The sequence below is a fragment of the Zingiber officinale genome, chromosome 11B (assembly GCF_018446385.1).
Source record: "Zingiber officinale cultivar Zhangliang chromosome 11B, Zo_v1.1, whole genome shotgun sequence".
In the NCBI taxonomy this organism is placed as follows: Eukaryota; Viridiplantae; Streptophyta; class Magnoliopsida; order Zingiberales; family Zingiberaceae; genus Zingiber; species Zingiber officinale.
Window position 1 is genome coordinate 55,346,763 of NC_056007.1, and position 14,170 is coordinate 55,360,932.

The following is a 14,170-nucleotide window of genomic DNA, read 5'->3' on the forward strand; positions in this document are numbered from 1 at the left end:
GTTGAGGTAAAATTTACCCAAAAAAATGAACCAACATATTGCCACTTGAATCTTGCTCAAGGGTGTAATGGAAGCATTAATGTGAAATTAGAAGGGCAAGATGAGAGCTCCTATATAAAGAGGCTGGATCTTGAGCAAAGTGAAGAGAAAGCGAAAGCAAAGCAAAAGCAAGAGAATTCCTCCACCTTCGTTCCCCGATTCTTTTCTCTTAGTCGTGCATCCTCTCGGCTAAACTACTTGTGATAGCACTCAGATGCATTCTCAGTTCGCCACGAACAACCAGTGCTTAGTTGCGTTTGTGGTTTTGCCATTGTATCCTGGGAAACAGACGATCCGAGAAAACCTCAAAGCACAGCCGGAGGTGGGACGAATCTGTTTCAAGGAAACTGTGTCAATCGCAGGCCTCGGTCCACTACTCTGTTTGTCCGCTCGGTTGGACTCTTCATCTGCTGGGTCGGCCACTCGCCCTTCTGATATGCCCGATCGGTCTCCCGCTCTTCCTATCTATCCTTCAGTCTGCTCGGACGCTTTGATTGCTCAGACTCTGAGGTCAGAAAATCAGCCCCTACTGGCAGCCTGAGATTATCTGCTCAGGTTATCTTAACTGTGAGTTGAATTTAATTCGAGTATTTAGATTCAGCTAATTTCCTGTAAATCTCCGGCTACAGATTGTTTGGTTTGCAACAATTTTGAAACAGACTCGATTCTGTTGAGATGACCATTGAACGAAATGTTGAGGTGAAACAGACTCAACACGTGCAGGTCCCCTCCGCCCCGATTGGAACTGTGCCAATCAGTCATGTGGAAAAGCCAGAGAAGTTCAGTGGACTGAACTTCAAGAGGTGGCAGTAGAAGATGCTCTTTTACCTGGCCACGCTCAATCTGGCTCGGTTCTTGACCAAGGACCCTCCCAAGCGCACTGAGGATGCTGATGCGCAAACCATCAGTACAGTGGAGGCATGGACTCATTCTGAGTTCCTTTGCCGAAACTATATCCTCAAATGCCTTGCCGACTCGCTATACGCTGTGTATAGCATGAAGAGAACGACTAAGGAGCTGTGGAAGTCCCTGGACAAGAGATACGAGACGGAGGATGTAGGGGCAAAGAAGTTCATCGTGGGCCGGTTCCTGGACTAGAAGATGGTTGACTCCAAGACGGTGATTAGCCAAGTCTAGGAGCTTCGGGTGATCTTGCACGAGATCCACTCAGAAGGGATGGTTCTGAGTGAAACCTTCTAGGTGGCTGCTATCATTGAGAAACTGGCTCCCGGCTGGAAGAGCTTCAAGAACTACCTGAAGCACAAGCGGAAGGAGATGAATGTGGAGGAACTCATTGTTCGACTTCGCATCGAAGAAGACAACAAGAGTTCAGAGAGGAAACTGTTCTCTCAGGCTTCTATGAAAGTCAACGTGGTCGAGCTCGGTCAAAGCTCAAAGCGGAAGAACCCCAAGTCTTCCAAGATGGGACCCAGAGGAGGCATCAGCAAGAAGTAGTTCTCTGGGAAGTGCTTCAACTGTGACAAAGTGGGTCACAAATCTTCAGAGTGCAGAAAGCCGAAGAAGAAGCAAGAGGCCAACCTGAACGAGGGACCAGAAATGGACAACCTCTGCGCTGTGGTCTCTGAGTTGAACCTGATCGGTTCAAACCCGCAGCAATGGTGGATCGATACTGGAGCCACCAGACATGTGTGCTGCAACAAGGAGCTGCTCCACAACTTCGAGGAAGTCACTAGAGATAAACTGTTCATGGGGAACTCAGCAACCTCGGACATCATGGGCCAAGGAAAGGTGGTGCTGAAGATGACCTCGGGCAAGGACCTCACTCTGAACAATGTGCTGTATGTTCCGGAGATTCGGAAGAATCTAGTGTCCGGATCATTGTTAAGCAAGCATGGCTTTCACATTGTCTTTGAGTCGGACAAAGTTGTATTGTCCAAAAATGGAATGTTTGTAGGAAGAGGCTATGTATCTGATGGGTTGTTTAAGCTCAATGTAATGGCCATTAGACCTAAGATAAATAAAAATGAAAGCTCTTCCACTTATATGCTTGAGTCTTCGTGTTTGTGGCATGGTAGACTAGGACATGTTAACTACGATGTGTTGCGTAGATTAACAAACATGTAAAGCATACCTACATTCCACCTTGACCCAAAACACAAGTGTGAGATTTGTGTTGAAGTAAAAATGATAAGGTCATCCTTTCAACATATTGAAAGAAATAATGAACCACTTGACCTAATCCACACTGATGTGTGCGACCTAAAAAGTACACCAACACGTGGTGGTAATAAATACTTCATCACTTTTGTAGATGATAACACAAAATATTGTTATGTGTATCTTCTCAAAAGTAAGGATGAAGCTATAGAGAAATTTGCTCTCTATAAGAATGAGGTTGAAAACCAACTTAATAGGAAAATTAAGGTGGTTTGAAGTGACCGAGGCAGTGAATATGTGTCACCATTCGCTGAGTTGTGTGCTGAACATGGAATCAAACACGAAACAACAGCTCCATATACTCCTCAGAAAAATGGAGTTGCTGAATGAAAGAATCGAACTCTTAAGGAGATGATGAATACTCTTCTATTAAGCTCTGGATTGCCAGAGTCTATGTGGGGGGAAGCTGTGTTAACAGCTAATTACCTTTTAAATAAGGTGCCCCGGAAAAAAATAGATAAGAGCCCTTATAAGTTGTGGAATGGAAGACAACCGTCCTACAAATATTTACGAATGTGGGGGTGTCTTGCCAAAGTGTTGGTACCTGATCCGAAAAGGATTAAGATAAGACCAAAGACTGTTGATTGCATATTTATTGGATATGCACATAACAACAGTGCTTATCGATTTTGTGTGTATGAGTCACACGTACTGGAGATACACAAGAACTCGATAATCGAATCAAGAAATGTCTCTTTCTTTGAGCATGTTTTTCCGTATAAGACCTGTGAGGATGTTAGCTCCTCAAAACGGGCAACCGAAACACAAGGTGAAGAAGAAGATGATGATGACGAGGAACCCGTGGAGGTTGAGCCTAGACGAAGCAAAAGAGCTCGGGTAGAAAAATCCTATGGATTGGATTTTATCACTTTCATGTTGGAGAGTGAGCCCCGAAGTTACTCAGAAGCTGTAGGCTCTTCTGATGGACCTCACTGGAAAGAGGCAATTGCATCTGAAATAGAATCTATCTTGCAAAATCACACTTGGGAACTTGTGGATCTTCCTCCGGGAAGTAAATCACTAGGTTGCAAGTGGATCTTCAAGAAGAAAATGAAATCAGATGGCGCAATCGATAAATACAAGGCCAGATTGGTAATTAAAGGATATCGACAACGAGAAGGCCTTGACTACTTCGATATATACTCTCCGGTATCAAGAATAACTTCCATTAGAGTATTGTTGGCTATTGCCGCTCTATGGAATCTCGAAGTACATCAAATGGATGTAAAGACAGTCTTTCTAAACAGGAATTTAGAAGAGGAAATCTACATGGACCAACCTGAGGGGTTTTCTGTGCCAGGACAGAAAAACAAGGTCTGTAGATTGGTGAAGTCATTATATGGCTTGAAACAAGCACCAAAGCAGTGACATGAGAAATTCGATAATGCCATGAAGGTATGTGGATTCAAGATCAATGAATGTGATAAATGTGTCTACATAAGAGCCACAGAGAGTGACTATGTCATCTTATGCCTCTATGTAGATGACATACTTATCATTGGGAGCAATGATAAGATAATCAAATCCACTAAAGATATGTTGAACTCAAGATTTGACATGAAAGACATGGGCCTAGCTGATGTGATTCTAGGAATTAAAATTCTTAGAACGACAGAAGGACTTGTTCTTAGTCAGTCCCATTACGTGGACAAGATTCTTGAGAAATTCACCAAGGGTGATACTGCGTTGGCACGAACGTCGATAGATACGAGTCAACATCTATCGAAAAATCGAGGTGAAAGTATCTCGTAGATAGAGTACTCTCGAGTGATTGGAAGTCTGATGTACTTGATGAGTTGTACTCGACCAGACTTGGCCTACGCAGTAAGCAAACTGAGTAGATACACGAGTAATCTCGGTGTTGAGCACTGGAAAGGGATAACAAGAGTACTGAGGTACTTGAGGTATACTCGTGAATATGGACTGCACTATACGAGATATCCTGCTGTGATCGAAGGATACAGCGATGCAAGTTGGATATCTGACATAAAAGACTCTAAATCTACGAGTGGATATGTCTTCACTCTAGCAGGTGCAGTCATTTCCTGGAAATCTTCTAAGCAAACCATAATAACCAGATCCACGATGGAATCTGAGTTTGTAGCTCTTGACAAGTGCGGTGAAGAGGCTGAATGGCTACGATAATTCTTAGAAGATATTCCTTGATGGTCGAAACCTGTGCCGACGATTTGCATATATTGCGATAGTCAATCAGCAATCGGTCGGGCACAAAGCCATCTGTATAATGGTAAGTCTAGACATATACGTCGTAGACATAATATCATTAGACAACTACTCTCAACTGGAATTACACTACAAGAAAAATGACATTCAACAACACACAAACGACAACGGTTTTATACCAAACCGTTGTCTTTTTGCCTTTTAACAACGGTTTTAACAAAAACTGTTGTCTTTTAGTAATTTTTTTGGCCTATGACAACGGTTTTTAAAAACTGTTGTCTATTTATGTTTTTTTTGGGATACGACAACGGTTTTTAAAGGGTACGACAACAATTTTTTAAAACTGTTGTCTATGTGTGCTTTTTTGGAATTATGACAACGGTTTTTAAAAACCGTTGTCTATTAAATGTTGTTGAATGCGATTGTTTTTTCTTTCGCCACTTTTTCTCCTTCGTCATTTTTCTGTCAGTGTTGTTTACGCCTTGTTTTTTCTGTCTCTTTCCCAAAACCCTACTCTTCGCCGCCTCCTCCTCACCGCCCTCTTCGCCGCCTCCCTCCTCACCACCCTCTTCGCTGCCTCCTTCCTCGTTGCCCTCTTCGTCGCCTCAACTTTCGGCCTCGCCACCTCCTCCTCGCGGCCTCTACTTTCAGCCATCTTCACTGCCTCCTCCTCGTCGCCTCGACTTTCAGCCATCTTTGTTGCCTCCTTCTCACCAGCGCCTCCTCCTCGCCACCTCGACTTTCATCCATCTTCGCTGCCTCCTCACTAGTGCCTCCTCACTTCTGCTGCTGGAATCATCGACACAAAATGACATGATGGATAAAGGTACGACAAACTATTTCCTTTATCTGCAACAACGACATAGACAAAAGTGTTGTTTTTGTTGCTCAAGCAAGGAACAAGCTGATACAAACTCTGGGCCTCGATTCTTCTCCTACAACTCATGAAACTTGCCCACCAACTATTTTGGTAATGGTCGAAGCCAGAGCTTGAAAGATCGGAGGGTGACAAAGATTGGGAAGGGAGGCCACAGCTTCCGCTCGCAAACTTCGGATCCACCAAGCGGATCGTGCCGCTTTTGTAAGATAGCTGAGTGATCAAGTAGTGTGTGGAGCCGATGGAGATGGTGGCTTTGTCGCCGTCGCAGGTGAGCTCGTACATCCGATCCCCGCACTGAGGCGGATCAGTTGTTCGACGAAATGGGTGGCTGATGTCGTGGAACAGACCACAAGAGAAGGGAGCACAAGCTTCTTAGCTCCACTGCTGCTGCTGCTGCCCCGTAGCTGTAACAGCAGCCTGGGATAGGAGGAGGAAGAGTAGCGGCAGAAGCATAAGTATGGCCTCCTCCACGCTTCCTATCTCCCAATCCCAAGCTTTCTGTGCTTGAGCACGCCTCATCCTTGCCTCCCTTTCTGGTCCGGTTCGTTTCGCCCTCCCTCACCATCACCAGAGAGAGGCCTCCTACTGGAAGCCCCTGTGCACCATGGTCGTCACGGCGACCACCGCAGAGATGCCGAAGAAGTGGCAGGCCTCCCGGGACCGCTCGTTCGTTGACGAGATGAGGACCGTTGCTATGAAGCTGCACACCAAGGAATTGCACGGTGCATTGCATCTGTTGACCTTTATGTTCCAGGGGGTACTGCAGTCTTACCCTCAACTGCTTTGATGCTCTCGGTGGTATAGTATCCTTGTTTACAATATCCAATGTTGTAGTCATAGTGAATTTTGACACATTTAGGCAAAAGGATCTGGTTTAACTTTCAATTTATTTATGTATGCACCAGCCTCCACAGATTGCCGGGTGCAAAACCATTGTTCTAGCAACTCCGCCTGGTCGTGATGGCAGTATTTGCAAGGTAGCCTTAAAAAATAATCTATCATCACTATCCCTACACTGGTTTTCCATGTTAAGACATAGGTTAACATGATTATGTGACAACAGGAAGTGTTATATTGTGCAAAGAAAGCTGGCGTCACCCACATTCTAAAAGCTGGGGGAGCTCAGGTTCGTCAATTTCTAACCCTTTTCATTCTTTTTTTCTTCAACAAGTCTTTTCTCACAATGGTATCTATGCATTCTATCTTAGGCGATCTCAGCGATGGCTTGGGGAACATCATCTTGCCCAAAGGTAATCCTTACAAACATCTAATACGTTGATTGCAAACCCTCACCATTGAAAGTTGCATCTCTTGTTTGGCAGTATTTTCAAGTTTCTTCTGTCTTTGCTTTATCTGGATTGTAATTTTGTGCTTTGTATATGTAGCTTGATTTTGAGGTGGTATCTCTTTATCATTTTGGGAAACTTAATAGTGATAGGTGGGCATCTTGGCTAGAAAGAGTAGGAACTAGGAACACTAGCACTAACTCATCTTCTACTTTTACAAACTTTTTTACAGGAGAGCTATCTTGCATACAAAATCATCATTTTTGCAATCTTGAACACAAACTATTATTCTCATGCTTCAATTATATATATACATATATATAACTTTTTTCATCATTATGAGCCTTGTTTCATGAATATGATACTATATTACGGTGGATTTTGTTGCCTGAGCATTGTGTGCAAATTTCTCTGTTGCATTCTATATTTGAATCTCTCATTTAGTTAGTACAAAAACATTTGGAATGTAGGCGTTCTGAACCAACGGAGTTAGTGTTGCTAGTGTTGCTTATTTTATTTCCATTGAGTAACGAACATTTAATTAAGCTTTGCACTCAAGATTTTGATTTGTGTATTTCAGACATCAGCTATTCACTACCCCCTCCTCTAGCTGTTGTGTCAATCCTACATATCATACATGAACAAATATACACCTATATGAGATTCTCTTGTGGTGCAGGATCTCCCTACTAACTCAATCTTTGTTTTCTGTCAAGCTTTTAATTGATACTCCTCTTCATTTGGTTTAAGCATTATGTAATATTGATTGCACTTACTTTTACGTCTATGTTTTAATTGCTTTTTTCAGGTTGAAAAATTTTTTGGGCCAGGAAATCAATATGTTACTGCTGCAAAAATGATTCTTCAGGTATGATAATAATTCTGTAGCCTCACATTTCTATGAATATTGCTCTTATCATTTGATTACATCTACTTACCTTGTTTTAGTCCTATGCACAAATGATTTTTTCCTTGTCATGAGGTACTGGAAATGTAGTGATCAATCAAATCAAATCTGTAGTATTAATTATCTTGTTTTGTGGTGATTTTTGGAAGAAGATAATATGTTAAGTAAGAAGATCAAAATGTAACAGATAATATGGCCATTCCTTTCTAGATCTTTCAGGAATGAAATGACAGATCAGTTGGCTCTTCTGTAAACTATTAGCTCTTTTCCCTTTGCAGTTAATCAGAAACTTGGAGCTATAGGTCAGATAAGATTTGTTAGGAACAATCATTCAGCTAAATCCCTGCCTTAAGAATAAAATTGAATCCTGTACCTCAGGTACTGTTATTTCCTGGAAAAGTGATTAACAGAAACACAGGAACCAAATTTTATCAAGAAAGTTTCATAGCCAGTGGGAACTATAATAATGTTTATGTTCTTAGCTTAAAAAATTGTGACATTGATAGCCTCTAAATAGTGAATGCAAATATCATTTTTGAGCTGTTAAAACTAGACTCAGGATTGGAGTGGAAACAACTACATCATTGCCCAAGTAATACACAAATCATCTACCATCAATTTTCTGACACTTAAAAAGATAAATCTGCTTTAACCTATCAACTTGGGTGTTATTTATTTGTTTCTCCCTAATTCCGATAACCTTTGCCAGTGTCGTGGCTTCATTTTTGATTCCCAGTAAGGTGTTCAATTGGTATGGATATATCTCATAGATATTGTATTAGAGATATGTCTCTACAGTAGTTAAATTTCTGTTCAATCCTCATAGCTGTTCATTTTGTTGATCACGAAGAGAATGATCCTTGGTGAATACTTTGGCTGATTTGCAGAATAGTGAAGCCATGGTTTCCATTGATATGCCTGCTGGCCCTTCAGAGTTGCTGGTCATCGCCGACAGACATGCCAATCCAGTTCACATAGCTGCAGATCTACTCTCTCAGGTGCAGAGTCTTCTGTTCTATTGTGCCTGTGTTATTAATGTTTTTTGTTGTAATTTTCAGTAGCTGGAATTTATTACCTGAAGACTTGATAAAAATCCACAATGAAACCTTTCAAATTGCTATAAGGATAGTTGTTCCATGGGTTTGGTGCTCTTCTTTTATAAAATCGCTAATTTTACAGGCAGAACATGGTCCTGACAGTCAGGTAGTTCTTGTCATTGCTGGAGATGGTGTCAATGTTGATGCAATTTTAGCTGAAGTGAGCAAACAATGTGATAGCCTTCCTAGGGGAGAATTTGCTTCAAAATCACTTGGTCATAGCTTTGTTGTATTTTGTTGGTTGCCTATGAAATTTCTTCGGAATGTTATAGATATTATTTTTGAATGTTAGAAAATTGTATATTAAATTTTATTTTGAAATTTAGTATTTTGAATGATTTATAATATTGGAAAATTGTGTATTAATTTTTTTTTATTTTTTTTCTAAAAAAGACAACGGTTTTTCACCGTTGTCGTAGATAGTTTAAAACTGTTGTTGAAGACCCTGTTATTAAAGGTAGACGCTCAAAGACAACGGTGAAAAACTGTTGTCTTTGAAGGAAAAGACAACAGTTTTTCACCGTTGTAAAAAATGTTGTCTTTGCCTTCAAAGACAACGGTTAAAAACTGTTGTCTTTTGCCACCCCTTTTAACAACACGGCCTTTAACAACAGTTCAAAATGGCCTACGACAACGGTGAAAAACCGTTGTTGTTTGACATTTTTCTTGTAGTGTTATCACTGTTGACTATGTGAAGTCAAAGGATAACCTAGTGGATCCGCTAACCAAAGGGTTAAATCGAGAGTTAGTTGCAAGCTCATCAAGAGGAATGAGCTTGATGCCGTTGTCAGCGATCAGTGCAGAGGACACCCAACCTATGCTGACTGGAGATCCCAAGAACTAGGTTCAAAGGGACAACTAATCTGCACTGACTAGACATACTGTGGGGGGGAGCCCAATGAAACAGTGACTAGACCAGGATAAGTTGATGGGCTTTTAATGATCAAAACGAGTAGATGATAACTCTTGAGGGATCACCTATGTGAGAAAGAAGTGGGGTCCCTTCGAAGAGAATTGGAGGCACAATTCTTAGAGCTTCTAACAGAACCAGGAGTGTTCATAGCCAAGAACGAACACACTCATGAGAACTGAGTTGTAACAGGGAGAGTCTTGGGTGAGATTTATCACTGCTTACACAGACGACAGTATAGTTCAAGGACATCGTGTCTACTATCAGCCAGTAAGCAACCAGATCTTCACACGGGAAGGTTCAAAGGGTAAAACCTACCTATCCTATACTTGACTCAACTGTTGAATGCTATCACATACCCTGTTTTTCATTCATGTGGGGGGTTGTTGGAAATGTGAATGGAATAAAGAGGTAGAGACTCTATTGTGCATGGGTTTAGTCCCACATTAGAAGTCTCTTGGCTTTATTGTTGGTTTAAATTATGACACATGCATTGTAAACATATCCATGGGGAGAGAATCTCTCACGCGTGAGTGCGCAGGGGTGGGTGCAAATCCAGGGCCTGGATTGTACTGAACCAAGGTTGACTCGTGCACGAGCACGACTTGCGCATATTGAATGTCGGACCGGTTGAGGTAAAATTTACCCAAAAGAATGAACCAACATATTGCCACTTGAATCTTGCTCAAGGGTGTAATGGAAGCATTAATGTGAAATTAATGCTGATTCCGTAACATCTCGACATTAATGGCGGCATTAAACTCATTAATAGTGATTTCGTAACATCTCAGTATTAATGGTGACATTAATCTCATTAATAATAATTCTGTAACGTCTCGACATTAATGAAGACATTAAACCCATTAATGACAAAATTAAACTTAGCATTAAATGATCATAATTTGATCATTTATTGCAGGCAAGATGAGAGCTCCTATATAAGGAGGCTGAATCTTGAGCAAAGCGAAGAGAAAGCGAAAGCAAAGCGAAAGCGAAGCAAAAGCAAGAGAATTCCTCCACCTTCGTTTCCTGATTCTTTTCTCTCAGTCGTGCATCCTCTCGGCTAAACTACTTATGATAGCACTCAGGTGCATTCTCAGTTCGCCACGAACAACCAGTGCTTGGTTGTGTTCATGGTTTTGCCGTTGTATCTTGGGAAACAGATGATCTGAGAAAACCTCGAAGCACAGACGGAGGTGGGACGAATCTGTTTCAAGGAAACTGCGTCGATCGTAGGCCTCGGTCCGCTGCTCTGTTTGTCCGTTCGGTTGGACTCTTCATCTGCTGGGTCGGCCACTCGCCCTTCTGATCTGCCCGACCAGTCTCCCACTCTGCCTATCTATCCTTCAGTCTGCTCGGACGCTTTGATTGCTCAGACTCTGAGGTCAGAAAACCAGCCCCTGTTGGCAGCTTGAGATTATCTGCTCAGGCCATCTTAACTGTGAGTTGAATTTAATTCGAGTATTTAGATTTAGCTAATTTTCTGTAAATCTCCGACTACATATTGTTTGGTTTGCAACACTATACGTAATATATTTTTTTGAATATGTCAAAATATTAATTATATATAGAAAGAGAATTGATATGCTAAGCGACTCTTCATGCAAGACCGTGAACGAAATCCGACGTGCACTATTTGATGCAGCCAAAATCTAATTTTTTTTTAATCCCTCTCCCTCTCATCTGCATGCAACAACTTTTCTCTTAAATTAAAATAAACAACGTTTCTATCTCATATGATTGTATGCAATAATCACTGTAGTGCTAATTTTTAAAAGTTGTGTAGTTGCTACAACGTTGTAGCAACTACTACACAATAACTGCTACACGTTGTAGCAAGTAATATATAGTAGCTGCTACAATGTGTAGCAGTTATTGTATACCTATTACATTGTAGCAACTATTCTATTGTACCTGCAACAACGTGCAGCAATTATTGTGTATATACTACTTTGTAGCAACTACTGCATCATTTTAGTAGTTACTGCACTATTGTTGTAGCTACTGCACAGTTTGAGCAGCTACAATACAATTGTAGCAGTTACTATATAGTAATTGTTACAAGTTATAGTAACTACTGCATAATAACTGCTACAACTTGTAGCAGTTACTGCACGGTTGTAGCAGGTACAAGTTGTAGCAGCTACTGCATATATAGTAACTGCTACAAGTTGTAGCAGTTATTGCACAGTTGTAGTAGCAGTTGTAGTAGTTACTGTATAGTAACTGCTACAAGTTGTAACAGCTACTGTATATTAGCTACTACAACGTTGTTATATCAGTACCACAATGATTGTTGCATAAACTAATAGGAGAGAAGACAAAATTTTATTTTAATTTAAGAAAAAAGAGATAAAAGTTATTGCATACAAAGGAAAGAGAGATTTAAAATATAAGTTTTACCCGCATCAGATAACCCACGTCAGATTTTACTTACGGTCATATATATATATATATATATATATATATAATGAAAACATAATATATTAAAAATAAAAACATCATATACTAGCTCGTATATTTTAAGAAATCACTGCTTGCTCTGCTTTGTTTTTTTTAGTTGAATTACGTTGAAAAGAGAAAAACAATTAATTAAAGAAATCGAATAGCACATATAATTTGTAAAATAAAATTAATACAAGGTGGAATCTAATTAACCTTCCAGCATTGATAATATATATAGGAAACATTATTATTGGCTATTGTTTGACATTTTGGAGGAGAATGTTTTTTAAAAATTTAGAGGCCATCTAATACAGAATACGTTAAAATAGTGGATAGTTATTCAAATATAATAAATAATAATTATTTATTGGAACAATATAATAATTATTTATGGTCATCGAAATAGTGTGTCATCCTTTCGATAATAGTTTTAATTTTTTTCTTTAATTAATAATTATTGTCACTCACATAACTTTAATAAAAATAATTTAACTATATCATAAATTATTTTATATAAAATCAATTATAATTTAACTATAATCTGACACATCATGATCTAAAATAGAAAGTCCAATTTAACAAATAATTAAACCTTTTGACTGTCTAGAGCTAGATAAATATTTTAGGACAAGTGGTCATTATAAAAATATCCTAATTTACTAACAAAAAAATTCCATCAAAATTATGTCGATATATTTGATTATCGATAGAGTTTCGATGGAATAATATTTATAGGGAGAAGATTTGTCAAAAATAGTTTTCCCGATGAAATACAAACTTCCGTCGTTAATATTACTTATGGAATACATATTTCGTCGGTAAATTTCAAAAATATTTATCGATAGAAATAGTACTTCTTATCGGTATATACTGCTGGATATACTATTCCAGCAGCTAGTATTTACCAACGGAAATAACTATTGCCATTAGTTAATACCGACGGAAATAGTTATTTTCGTCATTAATCACCAATGGAAAATATTTTTCCATTGGTGATTACCGACGGAAACAACTATTTCCATCGGTGAATATCGACACAGTTACAATACAAAATAGGGAATACCGATAGAAACAATGTTTCCATTGGTAAAAAAATAAAAATAAACATTTTTTATTCGAGATCTACTCTGTATACAATTTACATATATATATAAAATCATCATAAGTGATGACATTTTATGCATACAAAGATCACATTTTACATACAATCACATTTTACACATCCTACAATTCATACATACAAACAAACACAATTCTAACAATTCATACATCCTAACAAATCATATATCACAAATACAAATAAACTTGTAAAAACAAATAGTCTTGTGGATAGAAACAAATAAAAATAAAGACAATCTAAATAATACACAAACACAATTGATCCTGTCTGAAGGCTATGAGATGGTGCGTTTTGGCTCTGATGATTGAAGAATAATGAGTTTCTCGAGATCTGAATGAACTCCTCAACGATCGTGCACACAATCAGATGAGCCAACAAAGCGTTAGTGATCTAAGATCGGGGTGGGAATCCCTGGCCAGGTCCTCCGACACTCAAGTTAGTCTCTTTTCTTGAAAGTGGAAGAAGAACAATAGTGCACTACTAGAAAACTAGGCTTTTGTGATAAATATTTTAAGACAGTGACAAAATTCATCTCAAATACTACGTAATTAAGACAATAATAATAGATGTCTCAAAATTTTACATGGAGACATTAAATTTAAGACAATATTTAAGATTTTGTCTCAAATTCAACCAAATAACACACTTAATAAAGATGATTGAAAATATAATTATATAAGACATTCAAATAAGACAGTAAAAAAAATATTTGTCTCAAATTATCTTGATTAAGATTCGTCGGAACGGTCTTAGTATCTATCACAAACTCTATTGTTCTTGGTACAATATCATTTCACGGAATTTTCGTAGCTTAGATTTATATATATACATTATATAATTATTATACAATAATAACATAGAAAAATATATTTTCAAATTTAACTTAATTAATGAAATTTTTTAATTTATAATTTGTGTTTAGGTACTATTGATAATTTATGAATTATGAAAATAAAAACATATTAAATATTTAATTTATTACTTAATGATATAATAAAACATATTGATAATTTAAGAATTATGAGGATATGCCTAAACACTAAATAACATAATAATAAGAATAAATAATAAATTTACTATATATATAGAGAGAGAGAGGATGATATTAATTAAAACTAATTAAA

General features: G+C 38.6%; 1 protein-coding gene across 1 annotated transcript; it reads left to right on the forward strand.

Annotated features, from left to right (window-relative positions):
- Positions 1-6,177: 6,177 nt before the first annotated feature.
- On the forward strand, positions 6,178-11,740 carry LOC122033931 (histidinol dehydrogenase, chloroplastic-like). The gene is made up of 8 exons (XM_042593079.1): positions 6,178-6,258; positions 6,345-6,407; positions 6,490-6,531; positions 7,376-7,435; positions 8,362-8,472; positions 8,654-8,800; positions 11,440-11,608; positions 11,727-11,740. The coding sequence occupies exons 1-8, from the start codon at positions 6,178-6,180 to the stop codon at positions 11,738-11,740; spliced, it is 687 nt and encodes a 228-aa protein (XP_042449013.1).
- The last annotated feature ends 2,430 nt before the right edge of the window (positions 11,741-14,170 follow it).

Coding starts and splice junctions, on each gene's coding strand:
- LOC122033931 (XM_042593079.1), top strand. CDS start 6,178: ATGCACCAGCCTCCACAGATTGCCGGGTGCAAAACCATTGTTCTAGCA. Junction 6,408..6,489: donor TAAAAGCTGGGGGAGCTCAG/GTTCGTCAATTT, acceptor ATTCTATCTTAG/GCGATCTCAGCGATGGCTTG. Junction 8,801..11,439: donor CACTTGGTCATAGCTTTGTT/GTATTTTGTTGG, acceptor ACTACTTTGTAG/CAACTACTGCATCATTTTAG.